The sequence below is a fragment of the Salmo trutta genome, unplaced genomic scaffold (genome assembly GCF_901001165.1).
Source record: "Salmo trutta unplaced genomic scaffold, fSalTru1.1, whole genome shotgun sequence".
Classification (NCBI taxonomy): domain Eukaryota; kingdom Metazoa; phylum Chordata; class Actinopteri; order Salmoniformes; family Salmonidae; genus Salmo; species Salmo trutta.
The window spans coordinates 1,200,412-1,225,079 of NW_021823195.1; the positions used below are offsets into that span (position 1 = coordinate 1,200,412).

The 24,668-nt window shown below is 47.5% G+C and overlaps 1 protein-coding gene across 1 annotated transcript in view; it reads left to right on the forward strand.

Annotated features, from left to right (window-relative positions):
- LOC115189574 (AT-rich interactive domain-containing protein 5B) overlaps positions 1-24,556 on the forward strand; it is a gene marked incomplete at its 3' end in the record, with an annotated part of 93,423 nt that extends 68,867 nt beyond the window's left edge. Inside the window, 2 exon segments of the mRNA XM_029748191.1 lie at positions 2,023-2,120; positions 24,343-24,556. Of these exon segments, the coding sequence (XP_029604051.1) occupies positions 2,023-2,120; positions 24,343-24,556 (312 nt within the window).
- Positions 24,557-24,668: the final 112 nt, after the last annotated feature.

The window sequence follows — 24,668 nt, forward strand, 5'->3', positions numbered from 1 at the left end:
CACCCTAGTCAGAGACTGTTCTCTCTGCTACCGCACGGCAAGCGGTACTGGAGCGCCAAGTCTAGGTCCAAGAGGCCCCTAAAAAGCTTCTACCCCCAAGCCATAAGACTCCTGAACAATTAATCAAATTACTACCCAGACTATTTGCACCCCCATGCTGCTACTACTCTCTGTTATTATCTATGCATAGCTTCTTTAACAATTTTCGATAAAGAGGCTATAGAAGGACAAGAAATGGTCAGACAGGGCACTTCCCATATAGAATCTTCTCAGGTTTTGGCCTGCCATATGAGTTCTGTTATACTCAGACACCATTCAAACAGTTTTAGAAACTTTAGGGTGTTTTCTATCCAAATAATTATATGCATATTCTAGTTTCTGGGCAGGAGTAATAACCAGATTAAATTGGGTACGTTTTTTATCCGGCCGTGAAAATACTGCCCCCTATCCCCAACAGGTTAAAATATATTTTGATTTGTTTAACACTTTTTTTGGTTACTACTTGATTCCATATGTGTTATTTCATAGTTTTAATGTCTTCACTATTATTCTACAATGTAGAAAATAGTAAAAAAATAAAGAAAAATCCTTGAATGAGTCGGTTTGTCCAATTTTGACTGGTACTGTGTGTGTATATATATATATATATATATATATATATTTGTATTACTGTTTAATTAGCTTCTCTTTTTGACCTATACTGTACTATCACTGTACTCTGCGATTACATCTACGACCCTGGTCATGTGACTAACAAACTAGTCTAATCTGATATGTAATGAAAGTTTCAGAGGAACATGATGTCATTGGAAACATTCACATCCCACCATGATCCAATTCAGTTGTGGGCTGCATCCCAAATAGCCCCCTACTCCCTCCCATAGGGCCCAGGTCAACAGCAGTTCACTATATAGGGAATAGGGTCCCATTTGGGACGCAGGCTGAGGCTGTAGTTCAACTGGTGTTGAACTGAGACTGACGGACATAAAACACTCTCTCTCTCTCTCTCTCTCTCTCTCTCTCTCTCTCTCTCTCTCTGTCTCTCTCTCTCTGTCTCTCTCTCTCTGCCTCTCCCTCTCTCCCTCTCTTTCTCTCGCTCTCTCTCTCTCTGTCTCTCTCTCTCCCTCTCTCTCTCTGTCTCTCTCTGCCTCTCCCTCTCTCCCTCTCTCTCTCTCGCTCTCTCTCTCTCGCTCTCTCTCTCGCTCTCTCTCTCACACAATAGCAGACTGAAAACAAATAGCAGTCAGTCTGGTGTGTTTTCTAGAGAGCAGAGCAGAGGAAGCCAGAGAGAGAGAGAATGTAGTGTACTGTTAGTTCACATTCTGTCTCAACCAATCATGTCCCAGGCAGCGTTATAATGTTCACAATAACAGATACCTCTGGTCTGGAAGAGCAATGACGTGTCCCAAATGGCACCCTATTCCCTATATAGAACACTACCGTTGACCAGAGGCCCCTTGGGCCCTGTTCACAAAAGTAGTGCGCTACATTGGTCCGTAGTCATAGTGATCAGAGTCCAATGACCTCCCCACTGACATTACTGTGATATGATCTGAATGTGATTACATATAGAGTAGAATACGCTCCCAGGCCAAATGGATGGATGTATTCACGGCTGTACACAGGGCTAATAATAGACTGGAGGAAGCGTTTTAATGCAGTGTGTTTTCTGTTCTTCAGTAGATTACTGTTCCCTCTGGGTTTTAAAGGATTCGTCTGTTTAATGAACAACATGGACTTTCATCAATCGTATTGTAATTTATTCACAGTTCAGTTTAACTCTTAGTTGTCTGATGACATTGAATGTTCTGAATGTATTTACCCCAAAAATTTCAGATATGCTAATATGCTAATATGCTAGCTATGCTATATGTTAGCTATGCTAATATGCTAGCTATGGTATATGTTAGCTATGCTAATATGCTAATACGTTAGCTATGCTAGCTATGCTAATATGCTAGCTATGCTATATTTTAGGGCCAACTGTTTTCTAACCCTCTCATTGTCCCACTGTGTCATCAGATCACATCCCGCCGACAGTGGAAACATGTATATGACGAGTTAGGAGGAAACCCAGGAAGCACGAGTGCTGCAACCTGCACCAGACGGCACTATGAAAGGTACTGTCTCTATATTAAACACGTCCCCTACTATACCTGTATACACAGACACTATGAAAGGTACTGTCTCTGTATTAAACACGTCCCATAGACACTATGAAAGGTACTGTCTCTACATTAAACATGTCTCTATATTAAACACATCCCCTACTATGCTATGCTATATGTTAGCTATGCTATATGTTAGCTATGCTATATGTTAGCTATGCTAGCTATGCTATATGTTAGCTATGCTAGCTATGCTATATATTAACTATGCTATATGTTACTATATTATGTCTGTGTATACCTGTATACACAGACACTATGAAAGGTACACTAACTGTACTGTATTAATGAATGACAAATGCAGTAGATGGGAGTAATAATGATTTGACTCATGACAGGCAGAGAATGATTCATACAGTATGTAGATATTAGGAGAACCTTTTGGCTGATTCACACAGTATGTAGATATTAGGAGAACCTTTGGACTGATTCATACAGTATGTAGATATTAGGGGAACCTTTGGACTGATTCATACAGTATGTAGATATTAGGAGAACCTTTGGACTGATTCATACAGTATGTAGATAATAGAACCTTTTGGCTGATTCATACAGTATGTAGATAATAGATCTCATCATGTAGCGTTTTACTTGTCTAACTTGAGTTTTCCTTGTTGAGTCCGCTGACTGAGACTACAACTCTGCGCTCCTCTCTTCGTTCTCTTTCTGTTCTGTTCTGTGTGGTTGTGGTTGAGAAACAAGGCGCAGGTGATCTGTCCGTTGTGGTTCAGCCTCTGCCCTTCCCCCAGCTCCACGCTGCAGGAGGACCCCGTTGATCTCACTCACCTCAGCCCGGCTTCCCTCTCTCTGCTTCCCTCTCTCTGCTTCCCTCTCTCTGCTTCCCTCTCTCTGCTTCCCTCTCTCTGCAGCCACGGCACTGAGCTAAGCTGGTGACTTCAGTTTTACTACTGCGCCGACCAGCAGGCTACCTTGTGCTGCTGAGCTTTATGGCTTGGTGTCAGTATTAGGGCTCTATGGCTGGGTGTCAGTGTTAGGGCTCTATGGCTTGGTGTCAGTGTTAGGGCTCTATGGCTTGGTGTCAGTATTAAGGCTCTATGGCTTGGTGTCAGTATTAGGGCTCTATGGTTGGGTGTCAGTATTAGGGCTCTGTGGCTGGGTGTCGGTGTTAGGGCTCTATGGCTTGGTGTCAGTATTAGGGCTCTATGGCTTGGTGTCAGTATTAGGGCTCTATGGCTTGGTGTCAGTATTAGGGCTCTATGGCTGGGTGTCAGTATTAGGGCTCTATGGCTGGGTGTCAGTATTAGGGCTCTATGGCTGGGTGTCAGTCTTAGGGCTCTATGGCTGGGTGTCAGTATTAGGGCTCTATGGCTGGGTGTCAGTTTTAGGGCTCTATGGCTTGGTGTCAGTATTAGGGCTCTATGGCTTGATGTCAGTATTAGGGCTCTATGGCTGGGTGTCAGTATTAGGTTAAATGTGTGTCTATAGATATAATCAGTTACTTAAATGGTGTCGGCAGCTGCCAGCAGAGAGTCAGATGGTGTCGGCAGCTGCCAGCAGAGAGTCAGACTTCAGGCCACATGAAGGACTGGCTGACTGGTAAATGATTGTAATGGAATGTATGGGTACTTCCCTTATTATTCTGTTCCCAGAGGGAGTTGAGACCAGTGTGTCATTCTGGGTTTAGCTCCCAGTGAACTGCATTCTGGGGAAAATTTAACAAAGGTGCCTTTTCCTGGCAATCAAGATGCAAAAATCACTTTCTCCCTCCCTCCCTCCCCCCCCTCCCCCCCTCCCTCCCTCCCTCCCTAGTTATTATGTTAGTCCTACTGCTCCCTCCCTCTCTCCCTCCCCCCTCCCTCCCTCCCTCCCTCTCTTTTAGTCAGATTTTGTTGGAAAGGCGATCCCCAGATCTTATTATAGAAACTCCCAACAACACTCAACCAATCACAACACTGTATCTGACTGAAACATCTGACCCCAATAACTCAACCAATCACAACACTGTATCTGACTGAAACATCTGACCCCAATAACTCAACCAATCACAACACTGTATCTGACTGAAACATCTGACCCCAATAACTCAACCAATCACAACACTGTATCTGACTGAAACATCTGACCCCAATAACTCAACCAATCACAACACTGTATCTGACTGAAACATCTGACCCCAATAACTCAACCAATCACAACATGGTCCAGGGAGAGATGTTGGAACACTACAGTATAACAACATGGTCTAGGGAGGGACGTTGGAACACTACAGTATAACAACATGGTCCAGGGAGGACGTTGGAACACCACAGTATAACAACATGGTCTAGGGAGGGACGTTGGAACACTACAGTATAACAACATGGTCCAGGGAGGGACGTTGGAACGCTACAGTATAACAACATGGTCCAGGGAGGGACGTTGGAACACTACAGTATAACAACATGGTCCAGGGAGGGACGTTGGAACACTACAGTATAACAACATGGTCCAGGGAGGACGTTGGAACACTACAGTATAACAACATGGTCCAGGGAGGGACGTTGGAACACCACAGTATAACAACATGGTCCAGGGAGGGACGTTGGAACACTACAGTATAACAACATGGTCCAGGGAGGACGTTGGAACACTACAGTATAACAACATGGTCCAGGGAGGGACGTTGGAACACAACAGTATAACAACATGGTCCCAGGGAGGACGTTGGAACACCACAGTATAACAACATGGTCCAGGGAGGGACGTTGGAACACTACAGTATAACAACATGGTCCCAGGGAGGGACGTTGGAACACTACAGTATAACAACATGGTCCAGGGAGGACGTTGGAACACTACAGTATAACAACATGGTCCAGGGAGGGACATTGGAACGCTACAGTATAACAACATGGTCCAGGGAGGACGTTGGAACACTACAGTATAACAACATGGTCCAGGGAGGGACGTTGGAACACTACAGTATAACAACATGGTCCAGGGAGGACGTTGGAACACCACAGTATAACAACATGGTCCAGGGAGGGACGTTGGAACACTACAGTATAACAACATGGTCCCAGGGAGGACGTTGGAACACTACAGTATAACAACATGGTCCAGGGAGGGACGTTGGAACACTACAGTATAACAACATGGTCCCAGGGAGGACGTTGGAACACTACAGTATAACAACATGGTCCAGGGAGGGACGTTGGAACACTACAGTATAACAACATGGTCCAGGGAGGACGTTGGAACACCACAGTATAACAACATGGTCCAGGGAGGGACGTTGGAACACTACAGTATAACAACATGGTCCAGGGAGGGACGTTGGAACACTACAGTATAACAACATGGTCCAGGGAGGGACGTTGGAAAACTACAGTATAACAACATGGTCCAGGGAGGGACGTTGGAACACTACAGTATAACAACATGGTCCAGGGAGGACGTTGGAACACTACAGTATAACAACATGGTCCAGGGAGGACGTTGGAACACTACAGTATAACAACATGGTCCAGGGAGGACGTTGGAACACTAGAGTATAACATCATGGTCCAGGGAGGACGTTGGAACACTACAGTATAAAAACATGGTCCAGGGAGGACGTTGGAACACTACAGTATAACAACATGGTCCAGGGAGGACGTTGGAACACTACAGTATAACAACATGGTCCAGGGAGGACGTTGGAACACTAGAGTATAACAACATGGTCCAGGGAGGGACGTTGGAACACCACAGTATAACAACATGGTCCAGGGAGGGACGTTGGAACACTACAGTATAACAACATTCTTCCAGGGAGGACGTTGGAACACTACAGTATAACAGGGAGGACCATGTATTAGCAGTTGTAAGGGGTTTAAAGTCTTTTGGTAATAGGATCTGAAGATTAATGTTCCTTCTGGGATCATGCTTAGCTTTATACACGCCTCCTTAAAACACTGGGTTAGAGCAGGCTTACTTAGGGAGGGAGGGAGGGAGAGAGGGAGAGAGGGAGAGAGGGAGAGAGAGAGAGGGAGAGAGAGAGAGAGTATTTAGGATCCCCATTAGACATAATATTAAACATCAATAGACAGCTGAAGAACTGAAATACACCCATTTAATAACATAAGAACAATAGAACCACAAAAAGGTCCTACAGGCAGTTACCCCCACATTACTGACAGTTACCCCCACATTACTGACAGTTACCCCCACATTACTGACAGTTACCCCACATTACTGACAGTTACCCCCACATTACTGACAGTTACCCCACATTACTGACAGTTACCCCTACATTACTGACAGTTACCCCCACATTACTGACAGTTACCCCACATTACTGACAGTTACCCCACATTACTGACAGTTACCCCTACATTACTGACAGTTACCCCACATTACTGACAGTTACCCCACATTACTGACAGTTACCCCACATTACTGACAGTTACCCCCACATTACTGACAGTTACCCCTACATTACTGACAGTTACCCCCACATTACTAACAGCTACCCCCACATTACTGACAGTTACCCCCACATTACTGACAGTTACCCCCACATTACTGACAGTTACCCCCACATTACTGACAGTTACCCCCACATTACTGACAGTTACCCCCACATTACTGACAGTTACCCACATTACTGACAGTTACCCCCACATTACTGACAGTTACCCCACATTACTGACAGTTACCCCCACATTACTGACAGTTACCCCTACATTACTGACAGTTACCCCTACATTACTGACAGTTTACCCCCCATTACTGACAGTTCCCCCACATTACTGACAGTTACCCCCCACATTACTGACAGTTACCCCCACATTACTGACAGTTACCCCTACATTACTGACAGTTACCCCCCACATTACTGACAGTTACCCCCACATTACTAACAGCTACCCCCACATTACTGACATTTACCCCCACATTACTGACAGTTACCCCCACATTACTGACAGTTACCCCACATTACTGACAGTTACCCTTACTGACCAGTTAACCCCCCACATTACTGACAGTTACCCCCACATTACTGACAGTTACCCCCACATTACTGACAGTTACCCCTACATTACTGACAGTTACCCCCACATTACTGACAGTTACCCCCACATTACTGACAGTTACCCCCACATTACTGACAGTTACCCCACATTACTGACTGTTACCCCACATTACTGACAGTTTACCCCCACATTACTGACAGTTACCCCCACATTACGGACAGTTTACCCCCACATTACTGACAGTTACCCCCACATTACTGACAGTTACCCCCACATTACTGACAGTTACCCCACATTACTGACAGTTACCCCTACATTACTGACAGTTACCCCCACATTACTGACAGTTACCCCACATTACTGACGTTACCCCCACATTACTGACAGTTACACCCCACATTACTGACAGGTGACACCCCACATTACTGACAGTTACCCCACATTACTGACAGTTCCCCACATTACTGACAGTTACCCCCACATTTACCTGACAGTTACCCCACATTACTGACAGTTACCCCCACATTACTGACAGTTACCCCACATTACTGACAGTTACCCCCACATTACTAACAGTTACCCCCACATTACTGACAGTACCCCCACATTACTGACAGTTACCCCCACATTACGGACAGTTACCCCCACATTACTGACAGTTACCCCACATTACTGACAGTTACCCCTACATTACTGACAGTTACCCCCACATTACTGACAGTTACCCCCACATTACTGACAGTTACCCCCCACATTACTGACAGTTACCCCCACATTACTAACAGCTACCCCACATTACTGACAGTTACCCCTACATTACTAACAGCTACCCCTACATTACTGACAGTTACCCCTACATTACTGACAGTTACCCCCCACATTACTGCAGTTACCCCTACATTACTGACAGTTAACCCCCACATTACTGACAGTTACCCCCACATTACTGACAGTTACCCCACATTACTTACTGACAGTTACCCCACATTACTGACAGTTACCCCCACATTACTGACAGTTACCCCCACATTACTGACAGTTAACCCCCACATTACTGACAGTTACCCCCACATTACTGACAGTTACCCCACATTACTGACAGGTTACCCCCCATCATTACTGAAAGTTACCCCCACATTACTGACACGTTACCCCCACATTACTGACAGTTTACCCCCACATTACTGACAGTTACCCCACATTACTGACAGTTACCCCCACATTACTGACAGTTACCCCCACATTACTGACAGTTACCCCCCATTACTGACATTTTCCCCCACATTACTGACAGTTACCCCACATTACTGACAGTTACCCCACATTACTGACAGTACCCCCACATTACTGACAGTTACCCCCACAATTACTGACAGTTACCCCCCACAGTTACTGACAGTTACCCCACATACTGACAGTACCCCCACATTACTGACAGTTACCCCACATTACTGACAGTTACCCCCACATTACTGACAGTTACCCCCACATTACTGACAGTTACCCCACATTACTGACAGTTACCCCCACATTACTGACAGTTACCCCCACATTACTGACAGTTACCCCACATTACTGACAGTTACCCCACATTACTGACAGTTACCCCCACATTACTGACAGTTACCCCCACATTACTGACAGTTACCCCCACATTACTGACGTTACCCCCACATTACTGACAGTTACCCCCACATTACTGACAGTTACCCCCACATTACTGACAGTTACCCCACATTACTGACAGTTACCCCCACAATTACTGACAGTTACCCCTACATTACTGACAGTTACCCCCACATTACTGACAGTTACCCCCACATTACTGACAGTTACCCCCACATTACTGACAGTTACCCCACATTACTGACAGTTTACCCCCACATTACTGACAGTTACCCACATTACTGACAGTTACCCCACATTACTGACAGTTTACCCCCACATTTACTAACAGCTTTCCCCCCCCAATACTGACAGTTACCCCCACCTTACTGACAGTTACCCCCACATTACTGACAGTTACCCCCACATTACTGACAGTTACCCCCACATTACTGACAGTTACCCCACATTACTGACAGTTACCCCCACATTACTGACAGTTACCCCCTACATTACTGACAGTTACCCCCACATACTGACAGTTACCCCACATACTGACAGTTACCCCACATTACTGACAGTTACCCCCACATTACTGACAGTTACCCCACATTACTGACGGTAACCCCACATTACTGACAGTTACCCCCACATTACTGACAGTTACCCCACCATTACTGACAGTTACCCCCACATTCCTGACAGTTACCCCCACATTACTGACAGTTACCCCCACATTACTGACAGTTACCCCACAATTACTGACAGTTACCCCCACATTACGACAGTTACCCCACATTACTGACAGTTACCCCCACATTACTGACGTTACCCCCACATTACTGACAGTTACCCCCACATTACTGACAGTTACCCCACATACTGACAGTTACCCCCACATTACTGCCAGTTACCCCCACATACTGACAGTTACCCCCCACATTACTGACGTTACCCCCACATTACTGACAGTTACCCCCACATTACTGACAGTTACCCCACATTACTGACCGTTACCCCCACATTTACTGACAGTTACCCCCACATTACTGACAGTTACCCCCACCATACTGACAGGTACCACCCATCATACTGACAGTTACCCCACATTCTAACAGTTACCCCCACATTACTGACAGTTACCCACATATACTGACAGTTACCCCACATACTGACAATTACCCCCACTTACTGACAGTTACCCCCACATTACTGACAGTTACCCCCCACATTACTGACAGTTACCCCTCACATTACTGACAGTTACCCCCCACATTACTGACAGTTACCCCCACATTACTGACAGTTACCCCACATTACTGACAGTTACCCCTACATTACTGACAGTTACCCCCACATTACTGACAGTTACCCCCCACATTACTGACAGTTACCCCCACATTACTGACAGTTACCCCCCACATTACTGACAGTTACCCCCACATTACTGACAGTACCCCACATTACTGACAGTTACCCCCACATTACTGACAGTTACCCCCCACATTACTGACAGTTACCCCCACATTACTGACAGTTACCCCCCCACATTACATGACAGTTACCCCACATTACTGACAGTTACCCCCACATTACTGACAGTTACCCCCACATTACTGACAGTTACCCCTACATTACTGACAGTTACCCCCACATTACTGACAGTTACCCCCCACATTACTGACAGTTACCCCCACATTACTGACAGTTACCCCACATTACTACAGCTACCCCACATTACTGACAGTTACCCCTACATTACTGACAGCTACCCCTACATTACTGACAGTACCCCCACATTACTGACAGTTACCCCCACATTACTGACAGTTACCCCTACATTACTGACAGTTACCCCCACATTACTGACAGTTACCCCCACATTACTGACAGTTACCCCACATTACTGACAGTTACCCCCACATTACTAGAAGTTACCCCCACAATTACTGCCAGTTACCCCCACTATTTACTGACCAGTTACCCCCACATTACTGACAGTTACCCCCACATTACTGACAGTTCCCCCACACATTACTGACAGGTTACCCCCACATTTACTGACAGTTACCCCACATTACTGACAGTTTACCCCCACATTACTGACAGTTACCCCACATTACTGACAGTTACCCCCACATTACTGACAGTTAACCCCCACCTTACTGACAGTTACCCCACCTTTACTGACAGTTACCCCCCCATTACTGACAGTTTACCCCACATTACTGACAGTTACCCCACATTACTGAACAGTTACCCCACATTACTGCCGTTACCCCTACATTACTTGACAGTTACCCCCTACATTACGGACAGTTACCCCCACATTACTGACAGTTACCCCCACATTACTGACAGTTACCCCCACATTACTGACAGTTACCCCACTCATTATGACAGTTACCCCACATTTACTGAACAGTTACCCCACATTACTGACAGTTACCCCCACATTACTGACAGTTACCCCCACATTACTGACAGTTACCCCCACATTACTGACAGTTACCCCCACATTACTGACAGTTACCCCACATTACTGACAGTTACCCCCACATTACTGACAGTTACCCCACATTACTGACAGTTACCCCACATTACTGACAGTTACCCCACATTACTGACAGTTACCCCCACATTACTGACAGTTACCCCACATTACTGACAGTTACCCCACATTACTGACAGTTACCCCCACATTACTGACAGTTACCCCCACATTACTGACAGTTACCCCCACATTACTGACAGTTACCCCCACATTACTGACAGTACCCCCACATTACTGACAGTTACCCCACATTACTGACAGTTACCCCCACATTACTGACAGTTACCCCACATTACTGACAGTTACCCCCATTACTGACAGTTACCCCTATATTACTGACAGTTACCCCCACATTACTGACAGTTACCCCCACATTACTGACAGTTACCCCCACATTACTGACAGTTACCCCCACATTACTGACAGTTACCCCACATTACTGACAGTTACCCCACATTACTGACAGTTACCCCCCACATACTGACAGTTACCCCACATTACTGACAGTTACCCCCACATTACTAACAGTTACCCCCACATTACTGACAGTTACCCCCACATTACTGACAGTTACCCCCACATTACTGACAGTTACCCCCACATTACTGACAGTTACCCCACATTACTGACAGTTACCCCTACATTACTGACAGTTACCCCCACATTACTGACAGTTACCCCCACATCCTGACAGTTACCCCCACATTACTGACAGTTACCCCCCACATTCTAACAGCTACCCCACATTACTGACAGTTACCCCTACATTACTAACAGCTACCCCTACCATTACTGACAGGTTACCCCTACATACTGACAGTTACCCACATTACTGACAGTTACCCCTACATTACTGACAGTTACCCCCACATTACTGACAGTTACCCCCACCTTACTGACAGTTACCCCCACATTACTGACAGTTACCCCCACATTACTGACAGTTACCCCCACATTACAGACAGTTACCCCCAAATTACTGACAGTTACCCCACATTACTGACAGTTACCCCCACATTACTGACAGTTACCCCCACATTACTGACAGTTACCCCCACATTACTGACAGTTACCCCCACATTACTGACAGTTACCCCCACATTACTGACAGTTACCCCACATTACTGACAGTTACCCCACATTACTGACAGTTACCCCCACATTACTGACAGTTACCCCCACATTACTGACAGTTACCCCCACATTACTGACAGTTCCCCCACCTTACTGACAGTTACCCCACATTACTGACAGTTACCCCCACATTACTGACAGTTACCCCACATTACTGACAGTTACCCCACATTACTGACAGTTACCCCTACATTACTGACAGTTACCCCCACATTACTGACAGTTACCCCCACATTACTGACAGTTACCCCACATTACTGACAGTTACCCCCACATTACTGACAGTTACCCCACATTACTGACAGTTACCCCCACATTACTGACAGTTACCCCTATATTACTGACAGTTACCCCACATTACTGACAGTTACCCCACATTACTGACAGTTACCCCCACATTACTGACAGTTACCCCCACATTACTGACAGTTACCCCCACATTACTGACAGTTACCCCACATTACTGACAGTTACCCCCACATTACTGACAGTTACCCCACATTACTGACAGTTACCCCACATTACTGACAGTTACCCCACCATTACTGACAGTTACCCCACATTACTGACAGTTACCCCACATTACTGACAGTTACCCCACATTACTGACAGTTACCCCCACATTACTGACAGTTACCCCCACATTACTGACAGTTACCCCACATTACTGACAGTTACCCCACATTACTGACAGTTACCCCATTACTGACAGTTACCCCACATTACTGACAGTTACCCCACATTACTGACAGTTACCCCACATTACTGACAGTTACCCCCCACATTACTGACAGTTACCCCCACATTACTGACAGTTACCCCCACATTACTGACAGTTACCCCCACATTACTGACAGTTACCCCCACATTACTGACAGTTACCCACATTACTGACAGTTACCCCCACATTACTGACAGTTACCCCACATTACTGACAGTTACCCCCAATTACTGACAGTTACCCTATATACTGACAGTCACCCCACATTACTGACAGTTACCCCCACATTACTGACAGTTACCCCACATTACTGACAGTTACCCCACATTACTGACAGTTACCCCACATTACTGACAGTTACCCCCACATTACTGACAGTTACCCCACATTACTGACAGTTACCCCCACATTACTAACAGTTACCCCACATTACTGACAGTTACCCCACATTACTGACAGTTACCCCCACATTACTGACAGTTACCCCACATTACTGACAGTTACCCCACATTACTGACAGTTACCCTACATTACTGACAGTTACCCCCACATTACTAACAGTTACCCCCACATTACTGACAGTTACCCCCCACATTACTGACAGTTACCCCCACATTACTGACAGTTACCCCCACATTACTGACAGTTACCCCACATTACTGACAGTTACCCCCTACATTTACTGACAGTTACCCCCACATTACTGACAGTTACCCCACCATTACTGACAGTACCCCCACATTACTGACAGTTACCCCCCACATTACTGACAGTTACCCCCACATTACTGACAGTTACCCCCCATTACTGACAGTTACCCCCACATTACTGACAGTTACCCCCACATTACTGACAGTTACCCCCCACATTACTGACAGTTACCCCCACATTACTGACAGTTACCCCCACATTACTGAATTACCCCACCTTACGACAGTTACCCCACATTACTGACAGTTACCCCACATTACTGACAGTTACCCCCACATTACTGACAGTTACCCCACATTACTGACAGTTACCCCACATTACTGACAGTTACCCCACATTACTGACAGTTACCCCCACATTACTGACAGTTACCCCCACATTACTGACAGTTACCCCACATTACACATTACTGACAGTTACCCCCAATTACTGACAGTTACCCCCACATTACTGACAGTTACCCCACATTACTGACAGTTACCCCCACATTACTGACAGTTACCCCACATTACTGACAGTTACCCCCACATTACTGACAGTTACCCCACATACTGACAGTTACACCACATCATACTGACAGTTACCCCACATACTAACAGTTTACCCCCAATTACGACAGTTACCCCACATTACTGACAGTTACCCCCACATTACTGACAGTTTACCCCTATATTACTGACAGTTACCCCCCACATATTCACACCTGACAGTTACCCCCACATTACTGACAGTTACCCCACACATTACTGACCAGTTACCCCACATTACTGACAGTTACCCCACATTACTGACAGTTACCCCACATTACTGACAGTTACCCCCACATTACTAACAGTTACCCCCACATTACTGACAGTTACCCCCACATACTGACAGTTACCCCCACATTACTGACAGTTACCCCACATTACTGACAGTTACCCACACATTACTGACAGGTTACCCCTACCATTACTGACAGTTACCCCCACATTACTGACAGTTACCCCCACATTACTGACAGTTACCCCCACATTACTGACAGTTACCCCCACATTACTAACAGCTACCCCCACATTACTGACAGTTACCCCTACATTACTAACAGCTACCCCTACATTACTGACAGTTACCCCTACATTACTGACAGTTTACCCCCACATTACTGACAGTTACCCCTACATTACTGACGTTACCCCCACATTACTGACAGTTACCCCCACCATTACTGACAGTTACCCCCACATTACTGACAGTTACCCCCACATTACAGACAGTTACCCCCAAATTACTGACAGTTACCCCCACATTACTGACAGTTACCCCCACATTACTGACAGTTACCCCCACATTACTGACAGTTACCCCCACATTACTGACAGTTACCCCCCACATTACTGACAGTTACCCCACATTACTGACAGTTACCCCACATTACTGACAGTTACCCCACATTACTGACAGTTACCCCCACATTACTGACAGTTACCCCCACATTACTGACAGTTACCCCCCACATTACTGACAGTTACCCCCACCTTACTGACAGTTACCCCCACTTACTGACAGTTACCCCCACATTACTGACAGTTACCCCACATTACTGACAGTTACCCCACATTACTGACAGTTACCCCTACATTACTGACAGTTACCCCCACATTACTGACAGTTACCCCCACATTACTGACAGTTACCCCCACATTACTGACAGTTACCCCACATTACTGACAGTTACCCCCACATTACTGACAGTTACCCCACATTACTGACAGTTACAACACATTACTGACAGTTACCCCACATTACTGACAGTTTACCCCCACATTACTGACAGTTACCCCCACATTACTGACAGTTACCCCCACATTACTGACAGTTACCCCCACATTACTGACAGTTACCCCCACATTACTGACAGTTACCCCCACATTACTGACAGTTACCCCCACATTACTGACAGTTACCCCCACATTACTGACAGTTACCCCCACATTACTGACAGTTACCCCACATTACTGACAGTTACCCCCCACATTACTAACAGCTACCCCACATTACTGACAGTTACCCCTACATTACTAACAGCTACCCCTACATTACTGACAGTTACCCCTACATTACTGACAGTTACCCCCACATTACTGACAGTACCCCTACATTACTGACAGTTACCCCCACATTACTGACAGTTACCCCCACATTACTGACAGTTACCCCCACATTACTGACAGTTACCCCCACATTACAGACAGTTACCCCCAAATTACTGACAGTTACCCCACATTACTGACAGTTACCCCCCACATTACTGACAGTTACCCCACATTACTGACAGTTACCCCCACATTACTGACAGTTACCCCCACATTACTGACAGTTACCCCCACATTACTGACAGTTACCCCACATTACTGACAGTTACCCCCACATTACTGACAGTTACCCCCACATTACTGACAGTTACCCCCACATTACTGACAGTTACCCCCACCTTACTGACAGTTACCCCCACATTACTGACAGTTACCCCCACCTTACTGACAGTTACCCCCACATTACTGACAGTTACCCCACATTACTGACAGTTACCCCACATTACTGACAGTTACCCCCACATTACTGACAGTTACCCCCACATTACTGACAGTTACCCCTACATTACTGACAGTTACCCCCACATTACTGACAGTTACCCCCACATTACTGACAGTTACCCCACATTACTGACAGTTACCCCACATTACTGACAGTTACCCCACATTACTGACAGTTACCCCACATTACTGACAGTTACCCCCCCTTTACGACAGTTACCCCCACATTACTGACAGTTACCCCACATTACTGACAGTTACCCCCACATTACTGACAGTTACCCCCAATTACTGACAGTTACCCCACATTACTGACAGTTACCCCCACATTACTGACAGTTACCCCACATTACTGACAGTTACCCCACATTACTGACAGTTACCCCCACATTACTGACAGTTACCCCCACATTACTGACAGTTACCCCCACATTACTGACAGTTACCCCCACCTTACTGACAGTTACCCCCACATTACTGACAGTTACCCCCACATTACTGACAGTTACCCCACATTACTGACAGTTACCCCACATTACTGACAGTTACCCCACATTACTGACAGTTACCCCTACATTACTGACAGTTACCCCCACATTACTGACAGTTACCCCCACATTACTGACAGTTACCCCCACATTACTGACAGTTACCCCACATTACTGACAGTTACCCCACATTACTGACAGTTACCCCACATTACTGACAGTTACCCCACATTACTGACAGTTACCCCCACATTACTGACAGTTACCCCCACATTACTGACAGTTACCCCCACATTACTGACAGTTACCCCCACATTACTGACAGTTACCCCCACATTACTGACAGTTACCCCCACATTACTGACAGTTACCCCACATTACTGACAGTTACCCCTACATTACTGACAGTTACCCCCACTACTGACAGTTACCCCCACATTACTGACAGTTACCCCCACATTACTGACAGTTACCCCCACATTACTGACAGTTACCCCCACATTACTAACAGCTACCCCACATTACTGACAGTTACCCCTACATTACTAACAGCTACCCCTACATTACTGACAGTTACCCCTACATTACTGACAGTTACCCCCACATTACTGACAGTTACCCCTACATTACTGACAGTTACCCCCACATTACTGACAGTTACCCCCACATTACTGACAGTTACCCCCACATTACTGACAGTTACCCCCACATTACAGACAGTTACCCCCAAATTACTGACAGTTACCCCACATTACTGACAGTTACCCCCACATTACTGACAGTTACCCCCACATTACTGACAGTTACCCCCACATTACTGACAGTTACCCCCACATTACTGACAGTTACCCCACATTACTGACAGTTACCCCACATTACTGACAGTTACCCCCACATTACTGACAGTTACCCCCACATTACTGACAGTTACCCCCACATTACTGACAGTTACCCCCACCTTACTGACAGTTACCCCCACCTTACTGACAGTTACCCCCACATTACTGACAGTTACCCCCACATTACTGACAGTTACCCCACATTACTAACAGTTACCCCCACATTACTGACAGTTACCCCCACATTACTGACAGTTACCCCCACATTACTGACAGTTACCCCTATATTACTGACAGTTACCCCCACATTACTGACAGTTACCCCCACATTACTGACAGTTACCCCCACATTACTGACAGTTACCCCCACATTACTGACAGGTACCCCCTACATTACTGACAGTTACCCCCACATTACTGACAGTTACCCCCACATTACTGACAGTTACCCCCACATTACTGACAGTTACCCCCACATTACTGACAGTTACCACCACATTACTGACAGTTACCCCACATTACTGACAGTTACCCCCACATTACTGACAGTTACCCCCACATTACTGACAGTTACCCCACATTACTGACAGTTACCCCACATTACTGACAGTTACCCCACATTACTGACAGTTACCCCACATTACTGACAGTTACCCCACATTACTGACAGTTACCCCCACATTACTGACAGTTACCCCCACATTACTGACAGTTACCCCCACATTACTGACAGTTACCCCTACATTACTGACAGTTACCCCCACATCACTTACAATTTGGACACATGGACACTGTTGATATTATCCCTCTGTGTACATTGAAGGGCAGGACTTGACGATATCACTGGGCAAGACTCAAGATGAGATAAGGCTGTTGGTATGTTGTCCTGTCTGTTTCATGTTGCAGTAGAGGGTCTGTTTTCCTGTCTGTGTTGCAGTAGAGGGTCTTTCGTCCTGTCTGTTTCATGTTGCAGTAGAGGGTCTGTTGTCCTGTCTGTTTCATGTTGCAGTAGAGGGTCTGTTGTCCTGTCTGTGTTGCAGTAGAGGGTCTGTCGTCCTGTCTGTTTCATGTTGCAGTAGAGGGTCTGTTGTCCTGTCTGTTTCATGTTGCAGTAGAGGGTCTGTTGTCCTGTCTGTGTTGCAGTAGAGGGTCTGTCGTCCTGTCTGTGTTGCAGTAGAGAGTCTGTCATCCTGTCTGTGTTGCAGTAGAGGGTCTGTTGTCCTGTCTGTTTCGTGTTGCAGTAGAGGGTCTGTCGTCCTGTCTGTGTTGCAGTAGAGGGTCTGTTGTCCAGTCTGTGTTGCAGTAGACGGTCTGTTGTCCTGTCTGTTTCATGTTGCAGTAGAGGGTCTGTTGTCCTGTCTGTGTTGCAGTAGAGGGTCTGTTGTCCTGTCTGTGTTGCAGTAGAGGGTCTGTTGTCCAGTCTGTTTCATGTTGCAGTAAAGGGTCTGTCGTCCTGTCTGTGTTGCAGTAGAGGGTCTGTTGTCCTGTCTGTGTTTCATGTTGCAGTAGAGGGTCTGTTGTCCTGTCTGTGTTGCAGTAGAGGGCCTGTCGTCCTGTCTGTGTTGCAGTAGAGGGTCTGTCGTCCTGTCTGTGTTGCAGTAGAGGGTCTGTTGTCCTGTCTGTGTTGCAGTAGAGGGTCTGTTGTCCTGTCTGTGTTTCATGTTGCAGTAGAGGGTCTGTTGTCCTGTCTGTGTTGCAGTAGAGGGTCTGTTGTCCTGTCTGTGTTGCAGTAGAGGGTCTGTCGTCCTGTCTGTTTCGTGTTGCAGTAGAGGGTCTGTTGTCCTGTCTGTGTTGCAGTAGAGGGTCTGTCGTCCTGTCTGTGTTGCAGTAGAGGGTCTGTTGTCCTGTCTGTGTTTCATGTTGCAGTAGAGGGTCTGTTGTCCTGTCTGTGTTGCAGTAGAGGGTCTGTCGTCTTGTCTGTGTTGCAGTAGAGGGTCTGTTGTCCTGTCTGTGTTTCATGTTGCAGTAGAGGGTCTGTTGTCCTGTCTGTGTTGCAGTAGAGGGTCTGTTGTCCTGTCTGTGTTGCAGTAGAGGGTCTGTCGTCCTGTCTGTTTCATGTTGCAGTAGAGGGTCTGTTGTCCTGTCTGTTTCATGTTGCAGTAGAGGGTCTGTTGTCCTGTCTGTGTTGCAGTAGAGGGTCTGTCGTCCTGTCTGTGTTGCAGTAGAGGGTCTGTCATCCTGTCTGTGTTGCAGTAGAGGGTCTGTTGTCCTGTCTGTTTCGTGTTGCAGTAGAGGGTCTGTTGTCCAGTCTGTGTTGCAGTAGAGGGTCTGTTGTCCTGTCTGTTTCATGTTGCAGTAGAGGGTCTGTTGTCCTGTCTGTGTTGCAGTAGAGGGTCTGTTGTCCTGTCTGTGTTGCAGTAGAGGGTCTGTTGTCCAGTCTGTTTCATGTTGCAGTAAAGGGTCTGTCGTCCTGTCTGTGTTGCAGTAGAGGGTCTGTTGTCCTGTCTGTGTTTCATGTTGCAGTAGAGGGTCTGTTGTCCTGTCTGTGTTGCAGTAGAGGGCCTGTCGTCCTGTCTGTGTTGCAGTAGAGGGTCTGTCGTCCTGTCTGTGTTGCAGTAGAGGGTCTGTTGTCCTGTCTGTGTTGCAGTAGAGGGTCTGTTGTCCTGTCTGTGTTTCATGTTGCAGTAGGGGGTCTGTTGTCCTGTCTGTTTCATGTTGCAGTAGAGGGTCTGTTGTCTTGTCTGTGTTGCAGTAGAGGGTCTGTTGTCCAGTCTGTGTTGCAGTAGAGGGTCTGTTGTCCTGTCTGTGTTGCAGTAGAGGGTCTGTTGTCCTGTCTGTGTTTCATGTTGCAGTAGAGGGTCTGTTGTCCTGTCTGTGTTGCAGTAGAGGGTCTGTTGTCCTGTCTGTGTTGCAGTAGAGGGACTGTCGTCCTGTCTGTTTCGTGTTGCAGTAGAGGGTCTGTTGTCCTGTCTGTGTTGCAGTAGAGGGTCTGTCGTCCTGTCTGTGTTGCAGTAGAGGGTCTGTTGTCCTGTCTGTGTTTCATGTTGCAGTAGAGGGTCTGTTGTCCTGTCTGTGTTGCAGTAGAGGGTCTGTCGTCTTGTCTGTGTTGCAGTAGAGGGTCTGTTGTCCTGTCTGTGTTTCATGTTGCAGTAGAGGGTCTGTTGTCCTGTCTGTGTTGCAGTAGAGGGTCTGTTGTCCTGTCTGTGTTGCAGTAGAGGGTCTGTCGTCCTGTCTGTTTCATGTTGCAGTAGAGGGTCTGTTGTCCTGTCTGTTTCATGTTGCAGTAGAGGGTCTGTCGTCCTGTCTGTTTCATGTTGCAGTAGATGTTATGTCGTCCTGTGTATTTCATGTTGCAGTAGCTAGGTCTGGCCAGTAGGTGGAGTTATACAGCAAGACAGAGAGCTGGTCAGGATGTTAGGCAGTGTCGGAGAGGGAGAGGGCAGGAGGAAGGAGGAGGGGGAGAGGGCAGGAGGAAGGAGGAGGGGGGAGAGGGCAGGAGGAAGGAGGAGGGGGAGAGGGCTGGAGGAAGGAGGAGGGGGAGAGGGCTGGAGGAAGGAGGAGGGGGAGAGGGCTGGAGGAAGGAGGAGGGGGAGAGGGAAGGAGGAGGGGGAGAGGGAGAGGGCAGGAGGAAGGAGGAGGGGGAGAGGGCTGGAGGAAGGAGGAGAGGGAGAGGGCTGGAGGAAGGAGGAGGGGGAGAGGGCCGGAGGAAGGAGGAGGGGGAGAGGGCAGGAGGAAGGAGGAGGGGGAGAGGGCTGGAGGAAGGAGGAGGGGGAGAGGGAACGAGGAAGGAGGAGGGGGAGAGGGCGGAGGAAGGAGGAGGGGGGAGAGGGCAGGAGGAAGGAGGAGGGGGAGAGGGGCGGAGGAAGGAGGAGGGGAGAGGGCTGGAGGAAGGAGGAGGGGGAGAGGGCAGGAGGAAGGAGGAGGGGGAGAGGGCAGGAGGAAGGAGGAGGGGGAGAGGGCTGGAGGAAGGAAGAGGGGGAGAGGGCAGGAGGAAGGAGGAGGGGGAGAGGGCAGGAGGAAGGAGGAGGGGAGAGGGCTGGAGGAAGGAGGAGGGGAGAGGGCAGGAGGAAGGAGAGGGGGAGAGGGCTGGAGGAAGGAGGAGGGGAGAGGGCAGGAGGAAGGAGGAGGGGGAGAGGGCAGGAGGAAGGAGGAGGGGGAGAGGGCAGGAGGAAGGAGGAGGGGGAGAGGGCAGGAGGAAGGAGGAGGGGGAGAGGGCAGGAGGAAGGAGGAGGGGGAGAGGGCAGGAGGAAGGAGGAGGGGGAGAGGGCAGGAGGAAGGAGGAGGGGGAGAGGGCAGGAGGAAGAAGGAGGGGAGAGGGCAGGAGGAAGGAGGAGGGGGAGAGGGCAGGAGGAAGAAGGAGGGGTGCAGTGTCAAGTGTAATTGGTTACATTCACATATTTTGAAGATATGTGTGTAATGAATATTAATATTGGTGTAATGGAATGCTTATGTTCCTACAATGCAGTAATACCTAACAATACACAGCAATCAGTGGTGTAAAAATACTTTAAAGTACTACTTAAGTAGTTTTTTGGGGTATCTGTACTTTACTATTTATAGATTTTAAACTTTTATATTTTTCTTCACTTCATTCCAAAATAAAATATTGTACTTTTTACTGCATACATTTTCCCTGACACACAAAAGTACTCGTTACATTTTCAATGCTTAGCAGGACAACAAAATGGTCCAATCCTCACTGATCAAGAGAACATCCCTGGTCATCCCTACTGCCTCTGATCTGGAGGACTCACTAAACAGAGAACATCCCTGGTCATCCCTACTGCCTCTGATCTGGAGGACTCACTAAACAGAGAACATCCCTGGTCATCCCTACTGCCTCTGATCTGGAGGACTCACTAAACAGAGAACATCCCTAGTCATCCTTACCGCCTCTGATCTGGAGGACTCACTAAACAGAGAACATCCCTGGTCGTCCCTACTGCCTCTGATCTGGAAGACTCACTAAACAGAGAACATCCCTGGTCATCCCTACTGCCTCTGATCTGGAGGACTCACTAAACAGAGAACATCCCTAGTCATCCTTACCGCCTCTGATCTGGAGGACTCACTAAACAGAGAACATCCCTGGTCGTCCCTACTGCCTCTGATCTGGAGGACTCACTAAACACATGCTCTGTTTGTAAGAACAAATTCTTATTTACAATGACTGCCTTGGTGGTGCCGTCTGGTTTGCTTAATATAAAGAATTTAAAATTATTTATACTTTTACTTTTGATTCTTAAGTATAATTTATAATTTCATGAAACTCCCGACGAACACCTGGCTTCTAGACCATGGAAACCTCCCCATGAACACCTGGCTTCTAGACCATGGAAACCTCCCCACGAACACCTGGCTTCTAGACCATGGAAACCTCCCCATGAACACCTGGCTTCTAGACCATGGAAACCTCCCCATGAACACCTGGCTTCTAGACCATGGAAACCTCCCCATTAACACCTGGCTTCTAGACCATGGAAACCTCCCCATGAACACCTGGCTTCTAGACCATGGAAACCTCCCCATGAACACCTGGCTTCTAGACCATGGAAACCTCCCCATTAACACCTGGCTTCTAGACCATGGAAACCTCCCCACGAACACCTGGCTTCTAGACCATGGAAACCTCCCCACGAACACCTGGCTTCTAGACCATGGAAACCTCCCCATTAACACCTGGCTTCTAGACCATGGAAACCTCCCCACGAACACCTGGCTTCTAGACCATGGAAACCTCCCCATGAACACCTGGCTTCTAGACCATGGAAACCTCCCCACGAACACCTGGCTTCTAGACCATGGAAACCTCCCCACGAACACCTGGCTTCTAGACCATGGAAACCTCCCCAGGAACACCTGGCTTCTAGACCATGGAAACCTCTCCATGAACACCTGGCTTCTAGACCATGGAAACCTCCCCATTAACACCTGGCTTCTAGACCATGGAAACCTCCCCACGAACACCTGGCTTCTAGACCATGGAAACCTCCCCACGAATACCTGGCTTCTAGACCATGGAAACCTCCCCATTAACACCTGGCTTCTAGACCATGGAAACCTCCCCATGAACACCTGGCTTCTAGACCATGGAAACCTCCCCACGAACACCTGGCTTCTAGACCATGGAAACCTCCCCACGAACACCTGGCTTCTAGACCATGGAAACCTCTCCATGAACACCTGGCTTCTAGACCATGGAAACCTCCCCATGAACACCTGGCTTCTAGACCATGGAAACCTCCCCACGAACACCTGGCTTCTAGACCATGGAAACCTCCCCACGAACACCTGGCTTCTAGACCATGGAAAGCTCTCCATGAACACCTGGCGTTGCTTCCAGAGGCAGTTTGGAACTCGTTAGCGAGTGTTGCAACCGCGGAAAGACGATTTTTACACGCTCCGCGCTTCGGGCAGAAACTTTCTTTGAGCTTGTGTGGCCTACCACCTCGCGGCCGAGCCGTTGTTGCTCCTAGATGTTTACATTTCACAAAAACAGCACTTACAGTTGCCCCGGGGAAACTTTAGCAGGGCAGAAAACTGACAAACTGACTTGTTGTAATGGTGGCATCCTATGACGGTGCCATGTTGAAAGTCGCTGAGCTCTTCAGTTCATAATTTATTGATAATAATTGTCTCTCTCCTCAGGCTGATCCTGCCCTATGAGAGGTTCACTAAAGGAGAGGAAGATAAGCCCCTACCCCTATCCAAACCACGTAAAGACTACAACACCCAGCAGGGGGTCCCCAAGACCAAGGTTCCCACGGTGACGCAGTGCCCCAAAGAGGAGCAACACCCACAAAACCCCCAACCCCCCAGGACCAAACAGGACCCCTGTTCTAAAGGACTGGTACTCTCACCAGTCAGTCTAATTCTCTCTGTCTCTCTCTCTGTCTGTCTGTCTGTCTGTCTGTCTGTCTGTCTGTCTGTCCGTCCGTCCGTCCGTCCGTCTGTCTGTCTCTCTCTCTCTCTCT